This window comes from Heterodontus francisci, chromosome 1 (assembly GCF_036365525.1).
Source record: "Heterodontus francisci isolate sHetFra1 chromosome 1, sHetFra1.hap1, whole genome shotgun sequence".
Lineage (NCBI taxonomy): Eukaryota > Metazoa > Chordata > Chondrichthyes > Heterodontiformes > Heterodontidae > Heterodontus > Heterodontus francisci.
In genome coordinates, this window is record NC_090371.1 from 202,570,130 (window position 1) to 202,597,733 (window position 27,604).

The window sequence follows — 27,604 nt, forward strand, 5'->3', positions numbered from 1 at the left end:
CTTTCCAGCGTGGAAGTGATGGCCAACTCTTTTACCACACTTATGGACACAACCATGAATCAGTGTCTGATGGCTGATGCCTCAGCTTCCAAAGCAGCACAAGCAGAAATCACCCATCTTCTGAGTGCTGCAGTGGAAGCTCAGGCTGAAGTCACACAATCTCAGCTTGTTGCCATCCAAGCTTGGATTGCTGCCATCATGGCTGCACATACCAGTGTTCAAAGAGGCTTGCAGGGTCTCACAGGAGTCCAGCAATCTGTCCTCTAATACAATGCTAGGATTGCTGAGGTGTTACCCCGGGGGAGTGGCAGTGGCTCCATGGAGCACAAACCTGCTGTCCTTTCTCAAGATGACAGCATTCATCCTCCCATCACTGCCATTCTGCCAGTGCCCTTGTTGTTGCCTTTCAGCCAACCAGCCCAGACAGTGCAGTCCGAAGTTGGGCCTTCTAGGAGAACTCAAGGCTGTCCGGCAAGACCATCTGCAGTCTCCACCAGTGAAAGTCAGCAGCCTTCACCAGCCATGCTGCAGCCACTGGGGTAGCACTATGTAGGAGCACAAGGACAGGCAAAGACACACGGAAGAGAAGAATCAAGGGAATGCACATGGGTGATTAGTTGACTTTTGTTTGGAACATTGAATGGTTTGATTTATAAAGTTGGTTTGGAATGTTCATTTTGTAATCACTTTTATTTCAGCATTGTAGCTAAGAGGATACTGTGACAGTCAGTAACAGAGGACAGGTAAGATGTGGGACTGTTGCTAAATGGGAAATTGGGGCTGTGTTCAAAGGTTGCATTCATCCACAGTCAGATGAGCCAATCACAGACAGCCTAGCTGGAAAGGTGCTGTGTTAGTTGTTTCCTCTCTGCCCCCTCCTGTTCCTCCGCTTCCTCAGCTGCTCACCATATACCTGGTGGCAAGTGCCTTCATGATAGCAAGGTTGTGCAGGATGCAGAAAACCATGACAAATGGGGTGCCATGTGCTTTAGAGTACTGCAGGGCTTCTCCAGAGCACTGCAGGAAGCAGAAGTGCTGCTTTGGCATCCCAAAGATCCATTTGATGACATTTCATGTTGCAGCATGGCTCTTGTTATCTGCATACTGCCCATGTTGCACACCGGCGTCATGAGCCAGCTGGTCAGTGGATAGCCCGAGTCACCCAGTAACCACCCACCTCTGGTTTCTTGTGGTGGCTCAAATGCTGATGGTTCAGTAGACTGCTGCAGAACAAAGGCATCATTACTGCTGCCCGGATACCAGGCATTGACCTACATGATGCAGTGTGTGTGGTCACACACCAGCTGGACATTGAAAGAATGGAAAGTTTTTGGTTAGGATACATCTCTGAATTTGCATGTGGCACCTGCAAAGCGATGTGTGCACAATCAATATGGATGCCTGTTATCCTGCCGAAACCACGCGCTCTTTCTGCCTGCTTTTCTCCGGAAAGACAGAATGAAATGTATTCAGCTCCCTTTGCATGCAAAGCCTCAGTCGCCTCCCTCATGTAACAGTGGACAGTGAACTGCTCCAATCTGGAAGGAGTCACACTGGAAAATATGCATGTCCACTGTCCCCTTCATAGCCACTGACAATGCCATTCTCGTCCTGCTCTGAGGTTGCACTTCTCTCAGTAACAGGCGGCAGATTTCAGTGAGAACCTCCTTAGTGAAGTGGAGACGTCGCACACATTGGTCATCGCTGAGGCTGAGGTAGGGGAAATGCTCCCTGGACAACCTGGGTGGATATGGCCTCCTGCAAAGAACCCTTCTCCTCCTCCTCCCTATTTGAGCAGCTTCTCCTCCTCTGTGTTGCCTTTGCTCATTCTCCCTGTCACGCTGCGGGCCAAGGAGGATGGTAACTACAGCACCCATGACTGGGAACAAGTGGTCTGAGAAGAACCCTTGAAGTCAGAACCAAGGCTTTCATCACATGCCTCACCACTCCCTGTAGAATTCACCAGATTTAAATAGCAGTACAAATCTCCAAACACTTCTACTGACTCAGCCAGTTGGCAACTAACATGAAAGTGGTTGATGGTCCCTTTAAATAGCACTGGTGGATGGTCTTTCCTGCTGCTTATCATAGGTTCAGTTGTGCAAGGTTAAGAGATAGCCTTAGCTGGAGCGCTGAGGTCGAGAATGGCACCACTAGAGTGAAGTCTGTGTTACGTTCTGAATGACATCATGATATGCCTACTTTGCATACTTCCCGTGCTTGCTCCTGGAGCCTGTACTAATAACCTACACAAAATGGTGTCTGGTGCAGCCTGCACTAGACTAGAAATGTGTACATGTGGCTTGGATGCCATTTTGGATCCGAAATGGCACCCATAGCGTCGAAAATATGGGTGCTTCGCAACTGAATTTTTCAGTAATAAACACTACCCTTAAAAAATTTAAGGAGTTAAGGACAGAGATTATTGATTAAGATTGATTATTGGGCGGCACAGTGGCGCAGTGGTTAGCACCACAGCCTCACAGCTCCAGCGACCCGGGTTCAGTTCTGGGTACTGCCTGTGTGGAGTTTGCAAGACTGCGTGGGTTTCCGCCGGGTGCTCCGGTTTCCTCCCACAGCCAAAGACTTGATTGGTAAAAACAGGTTGATAGGTAAATTGGCCATTGTAAATTGCCCCTAGTGTAGGTAGGTGGTAAGAGAATGGTAGGGAATATGGGGTTAATGTAGGATTAGTATAAATGGGTGGTTGTTGGTCGGCACAGACTCGGTGGGCTGAAGGGCCTAAAATCTCTAAAATAAAAATAAATTATGACATGAAGATCTGAAGGTCCTTTGAACACAGTTGCAGACGAAGGAAGTACTTTCAGGTAATTAAAGTCATATCATACACACAGTTGGAACAAGGAAAGATCACTTAGCTGATCATTATCAACTTTCTGGTCCTGATTAGGTCATTGCAGCATTGTATCCAGGAGACAGGCACCACACTCCAGCAACTGACCTCTTCTGCCAACTCCAAATACGCCTGCTTGTTTTCAGTGGCAGCCGTCCTCCTCCTGTCCATGGGGGACAGAATCTCCCTATGGGCCCATGCAGCCCATATTTCCAGCATTATTTCCAGAGATGCACTGAAGAAGCGTGGTGCTGCCCTGCCATGTTGAGCCTCCATTTCTGCAGATTCGAGCTTTATCTACACACTTGTACAATTCTTCAACTCTCGCAGGGTCCCTTTAAATATTGGAGCTGAAATAGACTTATGTGGGTCATTATCACGCCCGCTCGCTCTAATTGGTCGAGAAACGCGGAATCAGATGCAGCTGCAACTGACAAACACGCTGCTGAAACTTCCAGGTTCCTGATGCATTGCCGGCCTCCCCCACTGCGAGTCGGTCTGAAAGAACAGGAGGTTTCTTTTTAACTTTCCATCCTGCCATTTTCCACCCATTCTCTTTAATGGTCAGAACACTGGGGGCTGGAAAGTGCAAAAATGGAAATCCCCAGCCAAAGTATCGCAACACCACAATTCAAACAAACTCAATAAACAGGACAGACAAAGAGCAAAGTATAAAGAGGAGACCTGAAATGGTATGTGTTTATACATGGTATGATAAGGACAGCAGCAGAATATTAATCAATAATTCAATCAAAAGATTGAGGTAATTAAAAAAAACGAGAGTCAAGAGTGATCGTTTTCTTCACCAACTGAGCTCCAAGACTGCATTAATGTCAGTAATTCATTTGCAGACATCCAAGCCAGCATGCTCCTCTGAGGCAGTTTTCCAGTACGATAGGATTTTCCAATTTTCTACAGCTCAGACCTATTTCTATCTACTTATTTGAAGTGCACAACGGGTTCCCAGTGGGATTCAGGACATTGAGAGGGAACCTATCAGTGCAAAGAGCAGAATATTGCTGATACTGTGCAGGGATACCACTGCAGTACTAGAAAATCTTTGAGGGATCGGAAAGGGGCAGAAGCCTCCTGAGGATGGGAAGCATTGTCCCGCTGAAGACTTCAGATGAGACTGGGGGCCTTCATCTGGTAAGTGTTGGGGGCAAGACCAGACGGAAGAAAGGACGCTACAAGGCTCTCCCTTCCCCACCTTGGGGCCACCTCAAACACACTCCTGTCACTTCATGAAGATTATCACCATTTCCCCCATGGTGGCTCCAGCAAGCAGCAGCTAGTCAGGAGGGAAATTCCTTAGGGCTCATCCCCACACCTGGCCCAGCGTTATTTACATTTTTTTTATTCGTTCATGGGATGTGGGCGTTGCTGGCCGGGACAAATTGCCCCTGAGAAGGTGGTGGTGATCTGCCTTCTTGAACCGCTGCAGTCCATGTGGGGTAGGTACACCCACAGTGCTGTTAGAAAGGGAGTTCTTGGATATTGACCCAGCGACAGTGAAGGAACGGTGATATAGTTCCAAGTCAGGATAGTGTGTGACTTGGAGGGGAACTTGCAGGTGGTGGTGTTCCTATGCATCTGCTGCCCTTGTCCTTCTAGGTGGTAGAGGTTGCAGGTTTGGAAGGTGCTGTCTAAGGAGTTTTGGTGCGTTGCTGCAGTGCTTCTTGTAGATGGTACACACTGCTGCCACTGTGTGTCGGTGGAAGGATAAGCCAGTATCAGTTTCAGTGGGGGCTGAGGGAGAAAAGTACAAATCAGGAGGCAGGCAGATGGCCTCACTGCCTGAAATGATCTATGGTATAAGAATAATTCTTTTTTAAAACAGTTGCCTCTTTCTCTTCTCATGGTTGCTCATTTTGTCATAAGGACCCTAAAGGACACCAGATCTGTGACCCCCATATCTCCAGAATATGAATAGCTAATTACACTTGTAAGGTTGTACACTAACATCTAGTCAGTGTGGAATTACACACCGTACAGTATAGGAACCTGGAATTCTGTGCGAGTTCCACCGATTTCCCATTGAAATTACAGCAGGCAACTGGGAAAATTGCTGCGGAATTTCCGCCTATCCAATTTTCTCCCATTGGCTCTTGAAAACACCGATTTATGTTAAAATATGGTTATGAAATTATGGTCACTGCCTACATCCTCACCCAGGTGGACGTTCTTTATGTGTGAGTCGGGAGTGAGTACAGGCTATTTGTCTGTGGAGGCTTTCACATCTGATCTTGATCATGTCCATACCTGACATCCAGAAACATTTACTGAATAGGAACAAGAGCTGAAAGTCTGGCTCTTTGTTCCCCTCAATACATCAGAGGTCCTGAGGACAATTATTGTGCTCTAACCGCTTAAGTATCTGTGATTCACAAAATCCATGCTGATTAGGGATCATCCCTGTCTGTAGGAGTTAGTTTGATATTTTTCAGCATTCATTTCAATGAATTTTAACTAGTATTGAGGCATCAACGGATGCTGTACTCCTGACATTTTTGGTGTATTACCAAGAGGTTTAAGATAATTGGCAAAAGAAATGGGGAGAGATGAAGAGAAGTTTTTCTGTGCAGCAAATTATTATGATTTGGAATGCACTGCCTGAAAGGTTGACGGAAGCAGGTTCAATAGTAACTTTCAAAAGGTAATTGGATAAATACCTGAAATGGAAAAAAATGCAGTGCTAAGGGGAATGAGGAGGGGAGTGGGACTAATTGGATAGCTTTTTCAAAGAGCTAGCGTAGATATGTTGAACTGAATGACTTCCTTTTGTGCTGGATGATTCAATGAAATGTTCAGGTAGTGCTCAAGTAGAGAAGGGGAATGGCAGGTTTTATACAATCAGTGGCTCGAAGAGCAGTATGGGATCCAATGTGTCTTACCACCCAGTACTTTAGATATCACAAGTTTCTTCTCTAGGATTGTAATGCTAATTTTATTTTACTTATCCAAGTTTATATTGCTCTATACTTGGCAGTCACAACAGCTTCCATTTAAACCATACCTGGATAAAAGGGAAAAGAAGTCCAACAAAAAAGTTACAAAGCCAGGTCACTGTGCCACCAATCATGAATGCAGAAGATCGACAGGACTGATCAAACATCTCACCAGTGAGGAAAAAAGGAATCCCACCTGAAATTAAGAGAGTGCAACAGTCAGAACTTTAAAAATTTGTTTTTTAATGCACATTGTAGCATCATAGATACACTGATGGACTAGTCCAAGTGAACCCGATAATACCAAGTTTAGCTCAGAAACAATTATGACTTCAACTGGTACTTTAAATGCACATTGTGTTAGTGTTACAGACAACTCTCCCAGCCCTCTCTAATCAGACATTTCCCATGAATGGTTAACTGTAATCTTGTTTGCAGTTTTAAAAATAGGTATACATTTTTGTCCAATAACAGAACCATTACATTTCTGAATGCAGAATGCACGATGAAATATTAAAATCACAAAATGTTTGAAATTCCATGGGCCATGATCTTGAGGATTGTGTCGGAATCTTGTTCATGGACCATCAGCTAAGTTTGCATCAAAAACAAGAAATGCTGGATTCACTCAGCAGGTCTGGCAGCATCTGTGGAAAGAGAAGCAGAGTTAACGTTTCGGGTCAGTGACCCTTCTTCGGAACTCAGAAGCTGCCAGACCTGCTGAGTGAATCCAGCATTTCTTGTTTTTGTTTCAGAGTTCCAGCATCCGCAGTATTTTGCTTTTATTTTAGCTAAGTTTGCATGCTCAGTACCTTATTTGTTTGGAGCTGGTGAGCAGAATAATATTTTGGGGTATGTCTTTGGCACTCATCTGCCCATGTGTCAGGAAACTAGACTGGTTGCCCGTCCATGGGAAAGGTATTACCGAGGTTCCCCTGGCTCCAATTGGTCTGCGAGTGAGGGAACCGACCCAGGAAATATACAATGGATGGTAGGACACCAGGAAGTACAGAAGTTCAGAGGGACCTTGGTGTAACTTGTCCATAGATCACTGAAGGCAGCAGCACTCAACACACCATTAACATATTGTTTGCCTTTGCTCCGTGACCTTTTGGTCAGCTATGCGGCCTGGTCCAATCTAGACCTCCTTTGTTACCTCTTGCCCCACCTCCACCTCACTTGCTTATAACCTGTGACTTTTCTAATATTTGTCAGTTCCGATGAAGGGTCACTGACCCGAAACGTTAACTCTGCTTCTCTTTCCACAGATGCTGCCAGACCTGCTGAGTGGTTCCACCATTTCTTGTTTTTATTTCAGATTTCCAGCATCCGCAGTATTTTGCTTTTAATTTGGTTAGGAAGGCATATGGGATACTTGCCTTCATTAGCCGAGGCATAGAATATAAGAGCAGGGAGGTTACGATGGAGCTGTATAATACGCTAGTTAGGCCACAGATGGAGTACTGTGTATAGTTCTGGTCACCACACTATAGGAAGGATGTGATTGCCCTGGAGAGGGTGCAGAGGAGATTCACCAGGATGTTGCCTGGGCTGAAGCATTTCAGCTATGACGAGAGACTGAACAGGCTAGGATTGTTTTCCTTAGGACAGAGAAGGACAAGGGGGACATGATTGAGGTATACAAAATTATGAGGGGCATTGATAGGTTAGATAGGAAGAGACTTTTTCCCTTCGCGGAGGGGCCAGTAACCAGGGGGCATAGATTTAAAGTAAGGGTCAGGAGGTTTACAGGGGATTTGAGGAAAACATTTTTCACACAGAGGGTGGTTGGAATCTGGAATACACTGCCTGAAGGGGTGGTAGAGGCAGGAACCCTCACAACATTTAAGAAGTACTTAGATGAGCACTTGAAATGCCATAGCATACATGGCTACGGGCCAAGTGCTGGAAAATGGGACTAGAATAGTTAGGTGCTTGATGGCCAGCACAGACATGATGGGCCAAAGGGTCTGTTTCTGTGCTGTATGACTCTATGACTCTATCAGGAAATTATTTATTTTAATGTCGCCTTTGGGGATTCAGACCTTTTATCACAAGTGGGGCTCATATGCACCCTTGTGGAAATGGGTATGCCTCATCTCTCTTAACTTACAGTCAACACTGGAATGGTGAGTGCAACCGAGGTTTGGTAGCAAGCACTCCTGTCTTAGGAATCGCCTCAGGCCCATCATTTGTCCTGTATGAAGCAGATGGAAATGGAGACTGGTAGAAACATAGCCAGGTCACCCCCTTTTCCTTAGGGGTTTTGCCAATGTATTACCAAAGTGTTGGGTTTGTATCTCACCAAGAATAAAACAGGACACTGGTTGTAGGTGTCTTCCAGGACAATTTACTGTGAGAACCATAAAACTAAAACATAACGACTCCAACTAGATACACACACAAAGATCCCACGGATCAAGAGCAGTGCTCCACTAAATACATATTCTGTTGCAATGTTATGAACTGTTAACCATGTGACATAGACTGTTAAGATGATATCTACACACACAACAATTTTCCCCTACCAAATCTAAAGTTATCTTCACAACAAATCTGGATGTATCATGCATGTTTACTTTAAAACCTTTAACTTGGTTTCGGTTTAAAGTACAGGATGTATAGTTTTCAAATAACACAGTATGATATTTTGTATATTACTATAGTTAACTAGAATGCTCTTATATTACAATATCTTTCTTCTTTATTACATAGGTCGCTTTAAAACCAATTATACCCCAAACATTGAAGAAAACGGACAGAAATAACTCTACCAATCTCCATCAATGGAGTTGAAGTGGTACACATAATTATATAACTAAACTGTTCATGCATCTCACACGTAGGGCTGGATTTTGTGCTAGAGGCGAGGCTCCTGGCGCCAGGCCGAAAAGGCGGGGGAAATCCCCGCCTCTTCCTTTTTGCATCCCCGCCCCGCCGGAGCGATTCTCTGGTCTTTTTAAATCAAAGTTTCAGGAGGTGGGATCCCCATCCCCTTAAGGACAGGGATCCCGCCTCCATGCGCTGCCGGCCAATCAGAGGGCCGGCAGTATTGGCAGTCCCACTAGGAGCGATGGCCACTGCCAGTACTGCAGAGACCTCGGACCCAGGACCAGCGCTGGAACCCCCGACAAGAGGTAAGTGAAGCGGGGTCACTGGGGCCAGTCTGAAAGGCCCAGGAAAGTGGGGACTGGGGGGTGGTCTTGAAGTCCAGGGGGAGGGGGGTCCCGGGGGGTGAATTGGTTGTCGGTGGGGGCCTTTGTGTGCCACAAATTGCCCACAGAGGAGGGTCCCCACCCCTCCCAAACCTGCAGGAGGGCGCCTATGCTACCCCCAGGAAGATTGCTTGGTGACGGGAAGGCAACGAGCCCTTCGCCCCACCGCCCCCCTGCTTCCTGTTGCGATACTCTGTGCCCATGCGCCTCTGATCCCGCCTCATGCGGCCACACAAAATCCAGTCCTTTCTTTACAAAGAAAGTCTATCAGTAGGTTTTCTTTTACTGTTAGATCTTCTCACCCTCCTAGGAGGCCCAGTGATGGGTGAACCCTGTCAACTCTCTGACCTCTCCTCTCCCTTTGGATTTCTTAACAACACTACCTCGATTAGCTCTTGAGTTGAATCACTAGTATCAGCATCTAGGCTCTTATGAGGAATGGAAGTGTGTTTAGGAATAATCAGGGTATCATAGGCTATCAAACTTCCCACAATTGGTGGGTGTATCTGGGAAAATGAAACTTCAGGTTCACATGTTGGTATGAGCTCTGACTTTTCCGACATTTTAGAATTTTCTGACATTTCAGATATCCTAGGTAAGGGTCGCTCTACATGGCATTTCCAGATTCCTGTTTGCACTTGAATCTTATAATTGATTGGACCTTCCCTGCCTACTATGGTTCCTGGGATCCAATTCTGCTTGCCTTTGTAATTTCTCACAAGAAACAACTCTCCTTCTGAGAACTCTCTGTTTGCTAACCCTACTTTGCCTAACTCGGTTGCGTGCCTGTTTGTACAATTGGTCAATGTTTAGGCGGATGTTGTCTAGACGTATGCTTAGGAATCTGCTCATGAACAAGGTTGATGGAGATTCCCCTGTGACAGAATGAGTAGCGTTTCTGTTCGCTAACAAGAACTTGTCTAGCCCAGTCTGGATTGCACCTCTGTCCTAACTAGCTACTCCCATCGCTTGCTTCAATGTTTGAACAAAACCCTCTGCTTGTCCATTTGTGCTTGGATAGTATGGCTTGCTAAACGTGTGCTTTATACCATTCATGTTGAAATTCTTCCAGCGTGAATTGACTATCATTGTCAGACATGAAAATCTGAGGTAATCCATATTTACTGAATGGACTACACAATGTAGCAATGGTACATTCTGGTGTCAAGCTCTGCATGATAAACACTTCTGGCCACTTCAAAAAAGCATCCACTAGTACCATCTACGTGACACCTTCAAATGGACCTGCAAAATCAACATGGATACATTCCCAAGCTTTGGAAGCAGGGATCCAATGGTGTAAGGATTCCTGTGTAGGATTGTTCTGTATGACTTGACATGATCCACATGCTTTAATACACAGTTTAATCTGGTCATCAATCTGGGGCCACCATACATAACTTTGTGCGATGGATTTCATCTTCATGACTCCCAGGTGACCTTCATGTAGCTCAGTTAGAACAGCACTGTGCAGCTTGGGTGGAATGATAATTTCTATTCCCCTCATAAAAATGTTGTGCTCAATCGTGATCTCTTGCTTACAATTGTGAAAGGGTTTCAAACTCCCTTCTTCTTCCAAGAGCTTGTTCGGCCATCTATCTAAGGTATACCTTATGACTTTAGAAAGGACAGTGTCCTTGCACATTTGATTGTGAATTTCTTCCCTAGGGCACAGCAACACATCGACATGGCATACCGACACATCAGATTTGTGCGTCACCCGATCTATGCTAGTATCAGGCAACCTTGACAAGCAATTCACATTGGCGTTTTCCTTTGAGCTGTGGTATTTAATGTCATAATCAAATCCTGCTAGGTACTTTGCCTGTCTTTGTTAATTGTTTTTAATTATATGCAGGTGGAGGGTGTTTATTAAGGTCTTAATTGAGTATACACAAGGAGACACTTACTGAAACTGGGTGAAGGTTTGAGTGAGGGGTTGCAGATTTGTAATCTTTGTACATTGTAAAATAAATGCAAGACTGAGTAAAGATTGGCTCCAGGAAAATCCTTCACCACAAGCTTTCTGGAGTACCACATGGTAGTAGAGAATGGCTGTCTAAAGCTGAAGGTTGGAAACTAAGAATTTGTTTTCACATAGAAAACTAAAATCCCAGTGGCTATTGTGGAAAATGGCAGAACGCAAGTGTAAATTGTTAGGGGATTTCTCTGAGTCTGAACTATATGGCCAGTGGAAGAATGAAATGGATACGTGGGCATGGGTTACGTCCCTACCAAAGAGGAAACAAGGTATGGCCTTGGCTTTGTCACTTCCTACCAAAAGTAAAATCAGAAGTAAAGTGTTTTTCAGTTGGATTCTGATGAAGGTTTGGATATTCTGTTAGAATTCTTGGATGAGATTTACAAGAAAGATGATCTATTAAATGCCTATGAGGCATGCTCAGACTTTTAGATTTGGGAAAACAGACATTATTCATTGGAGAATTATATCATGGACTTTTAACAGACTGTATAGAAGATTGAGGAAATTCGATTTGGAGATTCCTGGTTCAGTGCTAGCATTTAAATTGCTAGATTGTGCTAGGGTTTTGCATATAGACAGGTTCCTGGTTCTAACAGGTTTGGTTCTGGAAAAAAGACTCCCGATCAGATGTCTGCTGCCTTAAAAAAAATTCCTGGGGAAACAGTCATTTCCTGCAGCCTTGGTAGAACAAATGGAACATTTTGTGGTGATACAAAGAATGGAGGATTCAATGATTGCCGGATTTTGAAATGGTCCAGAAACTGGACGCAGGCACCAGTACAATGGAAAAGTTAATGACTGGAGGAATGAGGATGAAAGCACCTTTAACAGCTCTGACTATTATAGCAGAAGACAGAATTGGAACAGCATTAATAGGCGAATGAATCCCAGGAATATTTAATAGGTGCTTCAGATGCGGCTCAAAGTATAATTATGCAATGAATTACCCAAAGCGGAGAGGCAGAGTCCTCGAAGTAACACATGACACACAGAATTCTGAATGAATTTGAATGACTTTTACTAGTCACAAGGAGTTTTAGTCTAGTGATGAATGTGTTAGTCGCAGCTTCATTCAACTGTGCTATGTCAGATAATGCTTGTACGTCGACAGTACGTGGAGCAGATTGGTTACAATGTTATCTGGATTCACTCAGTAGTGAGGATCAACGGAAGGTTAAGGAGTGTAAAAGTACTACTTGCTTTAGATTTGGTGATGATAACACATTGACGTCACTAAAGAGGGTTGTAATTCCATGTAAAATAACTGGAGTAAGCCACTTTATCAGTACTGATGTAGTCTATTGTGAGATATCTTTACTGTTCAGTAAACCGTCTATGAAAGAGGCACAAATGAAACTTTATACGGAGCATGATAAGGCAATTGTTTTTGGAAAGTCAGTGGATTTGCAGTTTATCCAGTAAGGGCATTATTGTATCCCGTCTGACTGTTAGAGAGGTATTAATGGCATCAGGTGATAAGAATCAGACAGAAAAATACACAGACAATTTGCTCACCCTTTATGTTAAAGATTAAAAAGCCTGCTAAAGGATACAGGTATGATTGATGAAGAGTATACGAGGATAATAGAAAAGATTCGTGAGAAGTGTGAAATCTGTAAAAAGTATCAGAGGACACCTTCACGTCCTAAGCCTTCGATTGGCACGTGACTTTAATGAGGTAGTCACCATGGATTTAAAGGTATGGGACAAAGCCAGAAATATTTTCATGCTACATTTTATAGACTTGGCAACTAGATTTAGTCTTTCAACAATAATACATAGCAAAGACTAAAGGGTGATTATAGATAAAATCATGGAGAAATGGATAGGGACTGGACATGGGGCAGCAGCTAACTTTCTGACTGATAATGGAAGGAAATTTGCCAATGACGAGTTCAGAGACATGTATAAAAACATGAACATTATGGTTATGAATGCTGCAGCTGAAAGTCCTTTCAACAATGGGCTCTGTGGAAGGAATCACTCAGTGATCAATGAAATGCTGCATAAAATCTTAGCTGACCAATCAAACTGCAAGTTGACAACCGCCCTGGTATGGGCGGTTCATGCAAGGAATTTGCTTCAGATGGTTGGAGGATGTAGTCCCTATCAATTGGTCTATGGGCGAAATCCCAAATTGCCTTCTGTGTTGTTCAACAGTCCCCCTGCTCTAGGAGGTATGACTATTAGTTCCATTTTTTTGCACATTTAAATGCTTTATATGCAGGGAGAAGGGCTTTCATCAAGGCTGAGGTCTCAGAGAAAATTCGGAGAGCTTTGAGGCATTGTATAAGGCCATCTGAGATAGAATTTAATTCAGGAGATTTGGTGTATTATAAAAGAAAGGGTCATAGGGAATGGAAAGGCCGGGTAAGGTAATAGGTCATGATGGTAAGACAGTAGTTATTAAACAAGGAAATCAAACTGTTCAGATTCAGTCCTCACGATTAATCAGGATTTCACAGAATCACAGAATTGTTACAGTGCAGAAGGAGGCTATTCAGCCCATCGTGTCTACACTGGCTCTCTGAATAAGCAATTCACCTACTGCCACTCGCCTGCCTTCTCCCAGTAACCTTGCACATTCTTCCTTTTTAGATAACAGTCTAATTCTCTTTTGAATGCATTGATTGAACCTGCCTCCACACTCTTAGGTTGTGCATTCCAGACCTTAACCGCTCGCTTATGTCGCTTTTGCTTCTTTCGCCAATTACTTTAAATCTGTGCCCTCTCATTCTCGATCCTTTCACCAGTGGGAACAGTTTCTCCCTATCTGCTCTGTTCAGACCCCTCATGATATTAAATACCTCTAACAAATCTCTTCTCAGCCTTCTCTTCTCCAAGGAAAACAGTTCCAACTTCTCCAATCTATCTTCATAACTAAAGCTCCGCATCCCTGGAACCATTCTCATGAATCTTTTCTGCACTCTCTCCAATGTTTTCACATCTTTCCTAAAGTGTGGTGTCCAGAACTGGACACAATACTCCAGCTGAGGCCAGACTACTGGCTTATACATGTTCAACATAACCTCCTTGCTCTTGTACTCTTTGCCCCTCTTAATAAAGCCTAGGATACTGTATGCTTTGTTAACCACTCTCTCAACCTCCTGCCACCTTCAATGACTTATGCACATATACACCCAGGTTCGTCTGCTCCTGCACCCCCTTTACAGTTGTACCCTTCATTTTATATTGTCTCTCCATGTTCTTCCTACCAAAATGAATCACTTCACATTCCTCCACATTGAACTTCATCTGCCACTTGTCCACCCATTCCTCCAACTTGTCTATGTCCTTTTGAAATTCTACACTATCCTCCTCACAGTTCACAATTCTTTGTTATAAAATCTCAGTTCGGAACAGTTGATAGAAAGAAACACAGCAACTTGTACCTCAAATGCTCATGTGTTTTGTGATGAAGGTCCTGAGGAACAGAATACGATACAGCAAGTGTTGGATAGTGGTAATGTGAGTGATCATGACGCGTAGGACAGAGCTATCACAGCCAAAGGTCAATTTTCCCGTGTAGGTACTCAGGTAACATATATTCAAAAGGGGTCTAATGAGTGACGCAACACTTATGGAACATGCAGGAAAATCTACTGGCAAGTGCAAATATTGGTTGAATGTTCAGGATGAGAGCCAAGAAGCGAGGCCCATGGACTAGCAGAATTGGATGAAAAAGTGGAAAGTAAGAAAGTGCAGTGAAGGTGCTGATAGTGGATCTGGAAGTGACTCTTGTGTCAGGAAATGATCCCGTACTGGAGGAAGAGCCTCCAGTAGTGTAAGAGGGAGATCTTACAATATTAGTTCTAAAAGAAATCAAAGTGCTAGTAGAGGCAATAGTTTGAATAGATGACACAATGAAATGAAGACTGAAGAACAGTTTCACAATAGAATTAGAAGCAGAAGCCCTCATGACTGTGAAGTTTTGTTGGCTGCCAATAAACAGGAGGATAAACTAATAGGAGAAGTAAAACAAAAGGAGTTAGAGAATTGTAGAGAGCTTGGTGTTTATTCTGAAGTACCAAATAGGGGACAGCCTGCCTGGTCACATAGATGGATTTGTACTGAACAAGTCCTTGCAGGTGGGACTCATAAGGCTAAAGCGAGACTAGCTGCGAGGGGTTTTCAAGAGAGTCTGGGTGATATAGATGTTAGAGTGGACTCTTCCGCAGCTAGAAAAGTAATCTTGAAAATCTTTTTAGCTCTTTTGGCCACATATTCATGGGAGTGTAGATCAATCAACGTAAAAGCTGCATTTCTGCTGGGTGATACTTTTCAGAGAGAATCTAAAAATGCCTAAAGAGGCAGCAGATGCAGAAGGAAAACTATGGAAACTAAACAAATGTGTCTATGGCCTTAAGATGCTTTGAGGGCATGGTATTTCTTGGTGAGATCTGTTTTGTTGAAAACTGGTTGTGTTCAATTAAAAGCAGATCCTGTAATGTTTTATTGGTATCATAAAGAGAAACTTTCAGGCATCTTCATGATGCACCTTAATGATCTCTTATGAATTCGTATTGTAGAATTTATTAATAAGATAAGAGTAGAATTTAAGATTGGGAGTCAGGCTTGTGGGACTTTTAAATATATTGGTTTAGATTTTAAATAGCGTACGTCTGGAATAGCTTTAAATCAATAATCCTATTTAGAGAGTGTTACATCCATCCCGGTTAATAATGTAGGTCATCACTGAAAGGCGATGATATATCTAAAGAAAAGACAGAGCAATTGAGAAGCTTGACTGGTCAATTAAACTGGTTGTGCACTCAGACAAGGCTTGATGCTAGTTTTGATGTTTCGGAGTTAAGTACTATGATGAAATACCCAAAAGTTGAGAACGGTTTAAGGGCAAATAAAACATTAAAAATTTAAACCGCAGAAATGCATACTTAAGTTTCCATCCTTAGGTGACCCGAAGAATAGGACGCCAGTCATTTTTAGTTATGCTTCATGTGCTAATCTTGCTGATGGGTGTTCAAGTGCAGCTGGTTTCATAATATTTTTGATGGGTGAAAATGGGAAATGTTGTCCTGCAGCTTGGGAAGCTAAGAAAATAAAAAAGGACTGTTAAAAGTACTTTAGCTGCAGAAACCTTGGCTCTTGTGGAGGCAGTGGATATGGGGTTCTCTTTGTCAAATATTTTAGGTGAGATTCTGTACGTGGCGTACTAAAGAAAAGATACCCATTGAATGTCATGTAGATAATTGTTCCTTTTGAGATAATGTACAAGCTACAAAAAGTGTGAGTGATAAAGGTTATAGATTGACCTTCCTGCATTGAAACAAATGCTGGAGAGAAAGAAAATCTCTAAAGTTAACTGGGTACATGCAGGTATTCAACTGATTGTATAAGCATTTATTTTCGTAAAACAAAGAAATTGTTGGGGGTACCTAGAGGAAGGGTGTCTCACAATGTAATTTTTGTACAGAATATGGAACTTATTTTGATTTGTTTTGAAATATTTGTGCGAGTTAAACTCTAAGTTTTATTTAAAGGAAAAGAAGGAAATCATTTAATTGTGTTTAATTATATGTAGGTGGAGGGGGTTAATTAGGGTCTTACTTGAGCATATATAAGGAAACATTTACTGAAACTGGGGGTGAAGGTTTGATTGAGGAGTTGCATGTTTGTAGTCTTTCTATTATGTAAAATAAATGCAAGACTGAGTAAAGATTGGCTCCAACAAAATACCCTTCAACAACAAGCATTCTGGAATATGACATCTTTGCATTCTCTCTGCTGCAAGTACTGGCTTTGTGTGGGCCGAGCAAAGCAGTTAAAGGTTTATTGCCCATAATGAGCATGAACTTGCGTCCGTATACATACATGTAAAACATTTTAAGCGCTAACATGATGGCTAAAGGTTCACGTTCTACCTGAGGGTATTTCCACTCAGTCTTTGATAACGCTCTTGATGCAAGATTTCATCCCCATTGGGAAAGACATGTGAAGGAACTGCTCCTACCCCAATAGGACTTGCATCAGTGGTAATCGTTACTGGCCTTTCTGGGTCAAACTGTGTCAAAAATCCCCACTCTCTAAGTAGCTGCTTTGACCACACGAATGCATTCTTGTCTTCTTGCGACCACTCATATTTCCGAGGCTTTTCTAGCAGTGCGATCAATGGCGCAAATGCAGATGCTAAATTGTGTACATACTTCTGATGATACAAGAACACAAGAAATAGGAGCAGAAGTCCGTCATTCAATGCGATCGTGGCTGATCTTAGGCTTCAACTCCTGCTCACCATATCCCTTGATTCCCTAATAATAATTAAGCTTGCCCAGGTAGGACCTCAACTGCGACATATCTGTAGGTCTAGACATGTTTTCAATTTGCTGCACCTGCTCTTCTGACTTGTGTACCCCTTGTGCACCTATCCTGTGTCCTAAGAACTCTACCGGGTTACACATAAATTCACACTTCTCTTTTTTGAGCTTCAGGCCTCACTCCTCTAAGCATGTTAGCACTCTGTCTAGGTTTGTCATGTGCTCCTCTTGCGACCAACTTGTGACCAAAATATCATCCAGGTATATTTGTACCCTCGGCAGTCCTTGAAGAATCTGTTCTATTGCATTCTGCCAAATAGCTGGTGCAGAAGTAATGCCAAACACCAGTCTATTCTGTTGGAACAGACCTTTATGCGTGGAAAGGACCAAGTACTTATTTGACTCTTTATCTAGCTCTAACTGATTGTAGGCATGCACTAGATCTAACTTGAAAATGCTACTCCTCTGCTCAAACTTGACAGTATGTCATCAACATTTATATTTGAGGCTGCAACTAGGCACAATATTGGATTAAAGTTATTTCTGTAACTGATGCAGAGTCGACCCGAACTATCCTTTTTTGGGACTGTTACAATGCCTGAGCCCCACTCTGTGTGGGACTGGTGTCAAGATACTGCATTTTTGAAGATGATCCAACTCCTGTTCCACTTGCCCTTTCATTGCATAAGAAATATTGTATGGCTTAGTTCTTACTGGAAGACCATCCTCTTTCACAGTCATCTTGACATGCGAAAGCTTACCTAACTTCCTGAACAACTTTGAGTATTTACCCAACACATAATCACTAAGCGAATGTACTTCTACCTTCATCGTAGACTTCTGATTGACCTGACTAGAGCCTCCCATTTTAAAGGAATTACTTCCAACCAATCTCTACCCAGTAATATGTACTTTGTACATGCTACAACATACAAACAAAACTCACCCTTGAAGTTAGCATATCTAACCTTCACCTTCTTCTTTCCAGTGGGCTTGATATTTTTCCCTGTGAAGCTGACAAATGACTTCTCTGCCTCCAACAGATGTAAATGAGCTAAGTTGGCTTTATAGAAGGTCAAAGGTACCATTGTTACATTGGACCTCGTATCAACATCCATGGTAACAACCCTACCCTCTATCTCTATTGAAGCTACTTATTGCCCCTTTGTTAAAACTTACATCATCATACAACTTCAACATACTATAGGCATATTCATTTGTACCATCATTCTCACTCTCATTACCATATGCAACTTCATCTAATTTGTGAATGTCTATATTTGTACTGTGTCTTTGTTTACTCTGTCTTTGCCTCTGATCAATTGTGTGGTTCTGTTGTGTATGTGAATCTTTTCTCGGGTTTCGGCATTTCTTCTCAATGTGTCCAGTTTTTAAGCACCGTCTGCAAGTAGCTGATTTAAACCAACAAACACACATCAGGGTTGTGATTCTTTCCACATTGAAAGCATGATCTTTGATTGTCACTGCTCTTCACCTTGTTCTGTGAATTCCTTTGTGGCTTTCCATACACAGTGTCTGATCCTCCCTGCACGAGCACAGCTCCCATCTGCAGTGGTTCAATTCTCATTGCCCATGTTAGCCCCGCTGTTACCCTGAGTGTGAGATCCACTGCCGCTCAAAACGATAGCCTTGGTCCTCACTCACTTTTTTCATAAGCTTAAGTGATGTGGATTCACTCCATAGACCACTAATGAAATGATCCTTCAGGTTTTCACTCAATTGTCCCCGTAGTTGCAATTTGGCGATGTGTTTTAACTGTACAACATAATTGCTGGTAGACCATGCCTGCCCTTGATCTTGACAAATAAATTTTCGTCTCTCTGTCACTGTCAGTGGCATTTTTTTCAGGTGCTTCCATAGCAGTCTTCAAATCATCATATGATTTGCTGCTGGCTTTGTCTGGCGAAATCAAGTTTTGCACAACTCCATAGTCCTGTGCTGCTATTGAATTCAACAGGACAGCCAACACATGCACACTGTTTGCATTATCATCTGAGGAGGTGGTGGCGTAGTGGTATTGTCACTTGACTAGTAACCCAGAGACCCAGGGTATTGCTCTGGGGACATGGGTTCGAATCCCACCATGGCAGAAGGTGGAATTTGAATTCAATTAATAAATCTGGAATTAAATACTAGTCTAATGACTGAAGCATTTGCAACAATCTTCAGCCAGATGTGCCGAGTGGATGATCCATCTCGGCCTCCTCCTGAAGTCCCCAGCATCACAAATGCTAGTCTTCAGCCAATTCGATTCACTCTGCATGATATCAAGAAATGACTGAAGGCATTGAAGAGTGCAAAGGCTATGAGTTCTGGCAATAGTACTGAAGACCTGGAATCCAGAACTGGCCAAGTTGTTCCAGGACAGCTACAACACTGGCATCTACCTGGCAATGTGGAAAATTGCCCAGGTATATCCTAGACACAAAAAGCAGGACAAATCCAACCTGGCCAATTACCGCCCCATCAGTCTACTCTCGATCATCTATAAAGTGATGGAAGGTGTCATCAGCAGTGCTATCAAGTGGCACTTGCTTAACAATAACCTGCTCAGTTTGGGTTCCACCAGAGCCATTCAGCTCCTGACCTCATTACAGCCTTGGTTCAAACAAGGACAAAAGAACTGAACTCCAGAGGTGAGAGTGACTGCCCTTGGCATTAAGGCAGCATTTGACTGAGTATGACAAAAAGGAGTCCTAGCAAATCAATGGGAATCAGGGGAAAACTCTTCGCTGGTTGGAGTCATACCTAGCACAAAGGAAGATGACTGTGGTTGTTGGAGGTCAATCATCTCAGCTGCAGGAGTTCCTCAGGGTAGTGTGCTAGGCCCAACCATCTTCAGCTGCTTCATCAATGACCTTCCCTCAATCAGAAGTGGGAATGTTCGCTGATGATTGCACAACGTTTAGCACCATTTGTGACTCCTCAAATACTGAAGCAGTCCGTATAGAAATGCAGCAAGACCTGGACAATATCCAAGTTTGGGCTGATAAGTGGCAAGTAACATTTGCGCCACACAAGTGCCAGGCAATGATCATCTCAAACAAAAGAGAATTTAACCATCTCCCCTTGAAAGTCAATGGCATTACCATCGCTGAATCCCCCACTATCAACATCTTAGGGGCTCCCATTGACCAGAAACTGAACTGGAGTAGCCATATAAATACTGTGGCTACAAGAGCAGGTCAGAGGCTGGGAATTCTGCGGTGAGTAACTCACCTCTTGACTCCCCAATGCCTGTCCACCATCTAAAACGCATAAGTCAGGAGTGTAACGGAATACTCTCCACTTGCCTGGACGGGTGCAGCTCCAACAACACTTAAGAAGCTCGACACTATCCAGGACAAAGCAGCCTGCTTGATTGGCACCTCATCCACAAACATTTACTCCCTCCACCATCGAAGCACAGTGGCAGCAGTGTGTACCATCTACAAGATGCACTGCAGCAACGCACCAAGGCTCCTTAGACAGCACTTTCCAAACCCTCGACCTCTACCACCTAGAAGGACAAGGGCAGCAGATGCAGGGGAACACCACCACCTGCAAGTTCCCGTCCAAGTCACACACCATCCTGACTTGGAACTATATCGCCATTCCTTCATTGTCACAAAATCCTGGAACTCCCTTCCTAACAGCACTGTGGGTGTACCTATCCCTGATGGACTGCAACGGTTCAAGAAGGCAGCTCACCAGCACCTTCTCAAAGGCAATTAGAGAGGGGCAAAAAGTACTGGCCTAACCATCCCATGAACGAATAAAAAAACTAGACCCCTTCAAGCTGTTTATGACGAGGTGCAACTCAAACCATTCAATATAGCAATCCCAGTCCCAGTCTTCACTATCATTGTAATTTGCTGAAAATGGTGGCAAAAATTGACAGATTTGCACTGGATTTGAAACTGCTGTGCCTTGCATTTTGTCCAATTCATTGTATGTCTATTTTGAATCCCATCCACGTCACCAATTTGTTGGGTTCATATCTTACCAAAAATGACACAGGACATTGATTATAGGTGGCTTTCAGGACAATTTACTGTGAGAACCATAAAACTAAAAACATAACTAGCTCCAAGCGGATACACACACAAAGATCCCATGGAGCAAGAACAGTGCTCCACTAAATACATACACTGTTACAATGTTGGCAATTGTTAAGCACATGACATCGACTCTTAAAGTGAAATCTACATACACAACACAAAGTTACAGAGGGAGCCCAGTAGAACTCCTCTGGAATTTTAGGGCTGTCGTCGACCCAACATTTCTAGTAGACCATTCCTGCAGATATGGCATATTAAGCCAATGACATTAATCAGGATTGCGCACAGAATACATCAAGGGCAGCATTAACTTATCATAGACCCATTGTTTCTTTCTGTCTGATCACCGCCCCTTTTTGCTTTGCACCATCATTCCATTTGCCAATTAATCTTTCCTGCCTTCCACTCTATCACACACCTTCCCTTTATTTCTTTCCTCTCCTCCCTCTTTTCCCTGCCTCTGTATTTGTTTAAAACCTGTTCCATCTCCATGGGTCTCATAAGAATTCCACCCATTACCTCTGTTCCTCTCTCCACAGATGCTGCCTGACCTGCTGAGTATTTACAGCATTTACTATTGATATTTCAGATTTCCAGCATCCACAGTATTTTGCCTCTGACATATCCCATTTTGCTTTCATACATGAAATAAATATTGTACAGTTCTACTGCATTACTAAATAGAATTTGTTTACACTTCTGGTTTCTCTAATTAAAAAAGAGAAATGTTAGCAACCACAGAACACTTATGAACATGTCACATCCTCTGAATGAACTGAACTATTTTTAACCTGGTCATGTTTTAGAAGGTAGAAAGTTTTCTGCAGTCCTCAAATTATTTAATTGTACTCATTGCCATGTTCTACTGGAGATTAAATAAAAATAAAACACACATTATATTCCAGTTCTAAAACGTGTTTATCTTATTACAAAGGAACTTAAATCCTAATATTGCAAATATCTGGTATGCGGATGCAAAATATTGTTTTAATTCCCATTTCTCCGTGTTGGGTAATTTGATGGGAAGGAAAAGACTAACTGGTCCATCAAGCCTGCTCCACATCATAATTACTCCACCTTATGACTAAACACATCTTTCCTCCCTCACAATCATGCGATCTCCCAGGAGATGCAATAAAACAGAGAAAAGCACTGACAAGATCCCATATTGCTTTAGGATCACATACATAACAACAACGTGCATTTATAGTGGGCCTTTCACATAGTAAAACATCCCACAATGCTTCACAAGAGTGTTATCAGACAAAATTTGACATTGAGTCACATATGGAGGTATTAGGACAGGTGTGAGGGAGGTTTTAAGGAGTGGCTTCAAAGAAAGAGATGTGGCGAGGCAGTGAGGTTTTGGGAGGGAATTCCTTAGCAACTAACTACACTTTCTCATTGGCACAAAGTAGCTACATGAAATGGTAGTACAATTCAAAAGTCAGTCCAACAATCTGACTGCAAGTGCAGTAAAGAAAGCATTTGCAGGACCATCACCAGTAAATAGTTTCACATTACATATATAATACGCTGGATGATCTTTGAATTCAGTTCGGAGACAATCATGCTGCAAGTGTCCTACTGGGCTTGTTAGGGACTTTAAACAGAGGACTAGTAAGTTTATATTGATATACGGGACTGGGTACAAGCAGTATTTCATTTGTCATCTTACAAATTAGTGGCCAAGTGCACATTTTCATTACTTTCAGTGCATCAGAAGTCTAAATTGACAAGAGTTTCTGTCTTATGATTACAGCTTTAAAGGAAAGCATCTGAACTCTTCGATGTTGTAAATGTATAGCACATGTAATGTAACATTTATTGTTGAAAGTTCAGATATTTAGCCATTAATGGTTACAATAGTTCCAAACCATTAGCATAGCATTGTGTTCAGTTTAACAATGGCTTCCTTACGCACAGATTGCTTTTTACAATCTGTTGTCAAATCAGATTTATAAATCTGGCCTTTGGAAAAAAAGGACAATAACAATATTATTTTCTTCTTTCTACACAATATATGTGCTTAACTTAATGAGAATTCTGACATCAATGATTATTCGTCCAAGTCTTTCAACCTCCCTGGAGGAATCAGATTGGATATTAGTATACGTTACTTGAAAGCCCATACTTCAGACAAGAATGGAGACAAAAGCTATTAATATAATTTTCTATGATAACAAATGGAAGTTAATGAACACTGTATTCATATGAAAAATAATCAATGCTCTGATGATGGGTCCTGCATAAAATGTCAGCCTTTCCAGATTTTCTGTTTTTATAATAGTTATAGTCATTCATTTTTATATCATTGCAACTATTGCTTTTAAATATCAGTGCCAGTCACTTGAATGTATTCATTCTTCTTCTTCTTTGGCCTCCTTGGCTCGAAAGACAATGGGTAAGCGCCTGGAGATGGTCAGTGGTTTGTGAAGCAGCGCCTGGAGTGGCTATAAAGGCCAATTCTAGAGTGACAGACTCTTCCACAGGCGCTGCAGATAAAATTGGTTGCCGGGACTGTTACACAGTTGGCTCTCACCTTGCGCTTCTGTCTTTTTTCCTGCCAACTGCTAAGTCTCTTCGATTCGCCACACTTTAGTCCCGCCTTTATGGCTGTCCCCCAGCTCTGGCGATCACTGGCAAATGACTCCCACGACTTGTGATCAATGTCACAGGACTTCATGTCACGCTTGCAGACGTCTTTAAAGCGGAGACATGGACGGCCGGTGGGTCTGATACCAGTGACGAGCTCGCTGTACAATGTGTCCTTGGGGATCCTGCCATCTTCCATGCGGCTCACATGGCCAAGCCATCTCAAGCGCCTCTAGCTCAGTCGGGTGTATATGCTGGGGATGTTGGCCACCTCGAGGACTTCTGTGTTGGAAATACAATCCTGCCACCTGATGCCAAGGATTCTCCGGAGGCAGCGAAGATGGAATGAATTGAGACGTCGCTCTTGGCTGACATACGTTGTCCAGGCCTCGCTGCTGTAGAGCAAGGTACTGAGGACACAGGCTTGATACACTCGGACTTTTATGTTCCGTGTCAGTGCGTCATTTTCCCACACTCTCTTGGCCAGTCTGGAAATAGCAGCGGAAGCCTTTCCCATGCGCTTGTTGATTTCTGCATTGAGAAACAGGTTACTGGTGATAGTTGAGCCTAGGTAGGTGAACTATTGAACCACTTCCAGAGCGTGGTCGCCGATCTTGATGGATGGAGCATTTCTGACATCCTGTCCCATGATGTTCGTTTTCTTGAGGCTGATGGTTAGGCCAAATTCGTTGCAGGCCGCCGCAAACCTGTCGATGAGACTCTGCAGACACTCTTCTGTGTGGGATGTGAATGCAGCATCATCAGCAAAGAGGAGTTCCCTGATGAGGACTTTCCGTACTTTGGTCTTCGCTCTTAGACGGGCAAGGTTGAATAACCTGCCATCTGATCTTGTGTGGAGGAAAATTCCTTCTTCTGAAGACTTGAACACATGTGAGAGCAGCAGGGAGAAGAAGATCCCAAACAGTGTAGGTGCGAGAGTACGGCCCTGTTTCACGCCACTCAAGATAGGAAAGGGGTCTGATGAGGCGCCGCTATGTTGAATTGTGCTTTTCATATTCATTCATATTACTCAAACGCACTCGCACACTCTGAACTCCTTCTTCTCTGGTCCTCTACCTCTACCACTGCCACTGTCGACCCGCTAACCTGTTCTCTTGTCTCTGCTTTTTGATGCCCTTGATCACAGCAACAAAATTTCTGTTTTCCACCTCCATTACTTCGCCCCATCCCACATCCCAGTATAGCTGCATCTTTACAAAAAAATTAGTGAGAATTTACAGCACATAAACAGGCCATTCGGCTCAACTAGTCCTTGCCAGTGCCTATGTTCCACATGGGCCTTCTCCCACTCTATTTCATCTAATCCAGGAGTGTCCAACCATTTCACGTGAAGGCCACATTACAGTTTTTGTCCTCCATAGTGGGCCGGTGAGTATATTTCGGAAAGATAAAGGCATTAAAAATTTATTCTACTATCAAAATAACAAACGTACATTTTGTGAAGATGCTTTAAATGAGAAAGCTAATTTACTGACACTTTCTTGTCACTTTGTTGAACACTGATTTAGTGACATACCTGGCATTGTTTTTGCTTGCATCAGTATTCAATCTCTGCTCGTGCATTTGATGTAATGATGCAGAGTATTCCGGATCGATGTCCATCTGTCAGGAGTCATCTTGAGCTCTTTCTCTTCCCTCTCTCTCCTTCCCCTCTCTGCGTCTCTCTATCCTCTCTCCCTCCCTCACTCCCCTCCCTCCTCTCTCTCTCTCCCCTTCCCTCCTTTACCCCTCCCTTCCTCTCTCTCTCTCTCCTCCCTCCCTCTTTGTTTCTCTCTCTCCCCTCTCTCTCCCCCTCTCTTTCTGTCTCTCTCACACCCCCCTTCTTTCTGTCTCACTCTCTCTCCTCTCTCCTGTCTCTCTCGCCCCCTCTCCCCACTTCTTGCTGTCTCTCTCTCCCCCCTCACTCTCTCTCTTCCCCTTTACTCTCAGTCGCTGTCTCTCCCCCCTTTCTCTCTGTCTCTCTCTCTCCCCCATTCCATCTCTCTGCTCCCCCCCTCCCCCCATCTCTCTCTCTGCTCCCCCCCCTCCTCCCATCTCTCTCTCTCTCTGACAGGTGCTGGTGTGGGAACAACGGTTTCTGAACTTCGGACAGATTTGCGGTTTTCCAGCGGGCCTTTAAACAAAGAATCGGAACCTGCCAGAATCTGGCAAGGATGAGGAATGGCAGGGTCCAGCCGGATGGAAACCATTGGCAGGCCGGATCCTGTCCAGTGGGCCATATGTTGGACAACCCTGATGTAATCTTAACAGTATATCCTTCTATTTCTTTCCTCCTTATGAATTTAACCAGCTTTCTGTAAAATGCATCTATGTTATTTGCCTCAACTACTCCATGTGGTAGCCACTCTCTAGGTGAAGAAGTTTATCCTGAATTCTTTATTGGATTTATTAGTGATTATCTTATATTTGTGACCCCTGGTTTTGGGCTTCCTCAAACTATCAAACCCTTTCATAATTTTAAAGAATTCAGTCTTCTCTTTCTATAAAAAAGACGGCTGCCTGTTCAGTCTTCACTCCCTCAAGACTGTAAGGTGCAAATTTGAGCACACCTTTCCCAGACATCAACGGGTAGATCTGGCTTGACGATTTCTGTGATTCAATTTCCTTAGTCAAAACATTTTATTACTCCAACAACAGCCTGGATGGTATGCTTAACCCTAAGTTTATTTTTTTTTTCTACAGTCAACTGCCTCCTTAAACAACCCTCTCCAGCCACTTTAACATTGTCATCAAACACCAAATGCATGGAGCTTATGGGTCTCCGCTTCTCTGAGATTGGGATCTTCCATGCAGATACTTTTGTAACTTGATTCTCTTCCTTCCACCTCAATCCCAACCTCTCCCCAGTCTGCACTCACTCTCGTCCACTGGACTCCTGAATGCTCAACTTCCCTCCTGGTCCCCATGCTGGCTAATATAGTTCATGGGTTCACTTTCCTCAGGCTGGGTCCCTTTCTCCTTCAAAACCACCATCATCAAGCATCTCTGCAAAACCCCACTCTGGGCCCACATGTCCTTTCCAACCATCTTGTCAACACCAGCCCATTGCCCATCAGTCCCAAAACTACTACCTTGAATTCAACCAATTTGGCTTCAGCTCTTCTCATAGCACCAAAATTAACCTAGCAAAGTCAGGAATGGTATCCACTGTGATTGCAGCCATGGTATAATATACCACCTCAACTGCCTCAATCATTCACATTATTTGATACAGTTGACCAACGTACCCTCTAATTATTTTTCTTGGAGTGTGTGGGCAATTTGTTTAAGTGCGCCGTTCCTTTAAATTCTTTTGCACGGCCGTGCAAGCACGGTAACTTAAAGCGGCCAGCAAGTGCACAGCCTGCGTGGGAACTTTTGGGTTCTCACGCTCCTCCATTGTTCAGCTTCATGGAACCGCCCTTGCATGGTTCCATTCTTACCTACATGAATGCAGCTAGAACATATCCAGTAATGGCTCCCTATTACCTCCCACTAACTGACACTTCTCGGGATTTATCCTCAGTCCCTGCTCTTGCTGTTCTGACCCTTGACAACATGATCAGCAGGCAAGGTCAGCTTTCACATGCACCCTGATTTTATCCAATTCTACATTTCGTGACCTTTGAATTTCTTTTGACATCAAGTCATGGATGAGTCACAACTTCCTCC

At 43.4% G+C, this 27,604-nt stretch overlaps 1 protein-coding gene across 5 annotated transcripts in view; it reads right to left on the reverse strand.

The window, feature by feature from the left end:
• The window catches only part of slc2a9l2 (solute carrier family 2 member 9, like 2), a 542,218-nt gene that overhangs the window by 25,510 nt on the left and 489,104 nt on the right, over positions 1-27,604 (reverse strand). For all 5 annotated transcript variants that reach the window (XM_068040353.1, XM_068040334.1, XM_068040343.1 and 2 more), the window contains one exon: positions 5,871-5,998. In XM_068040353.1, coding sequence (XP_067896454.1) covers positions 5,871-5,998 — 128 coding nt within the window. The remainder of the gene's footprint in view (positions 1-5,870; positions 5,999-27,604) is intronic.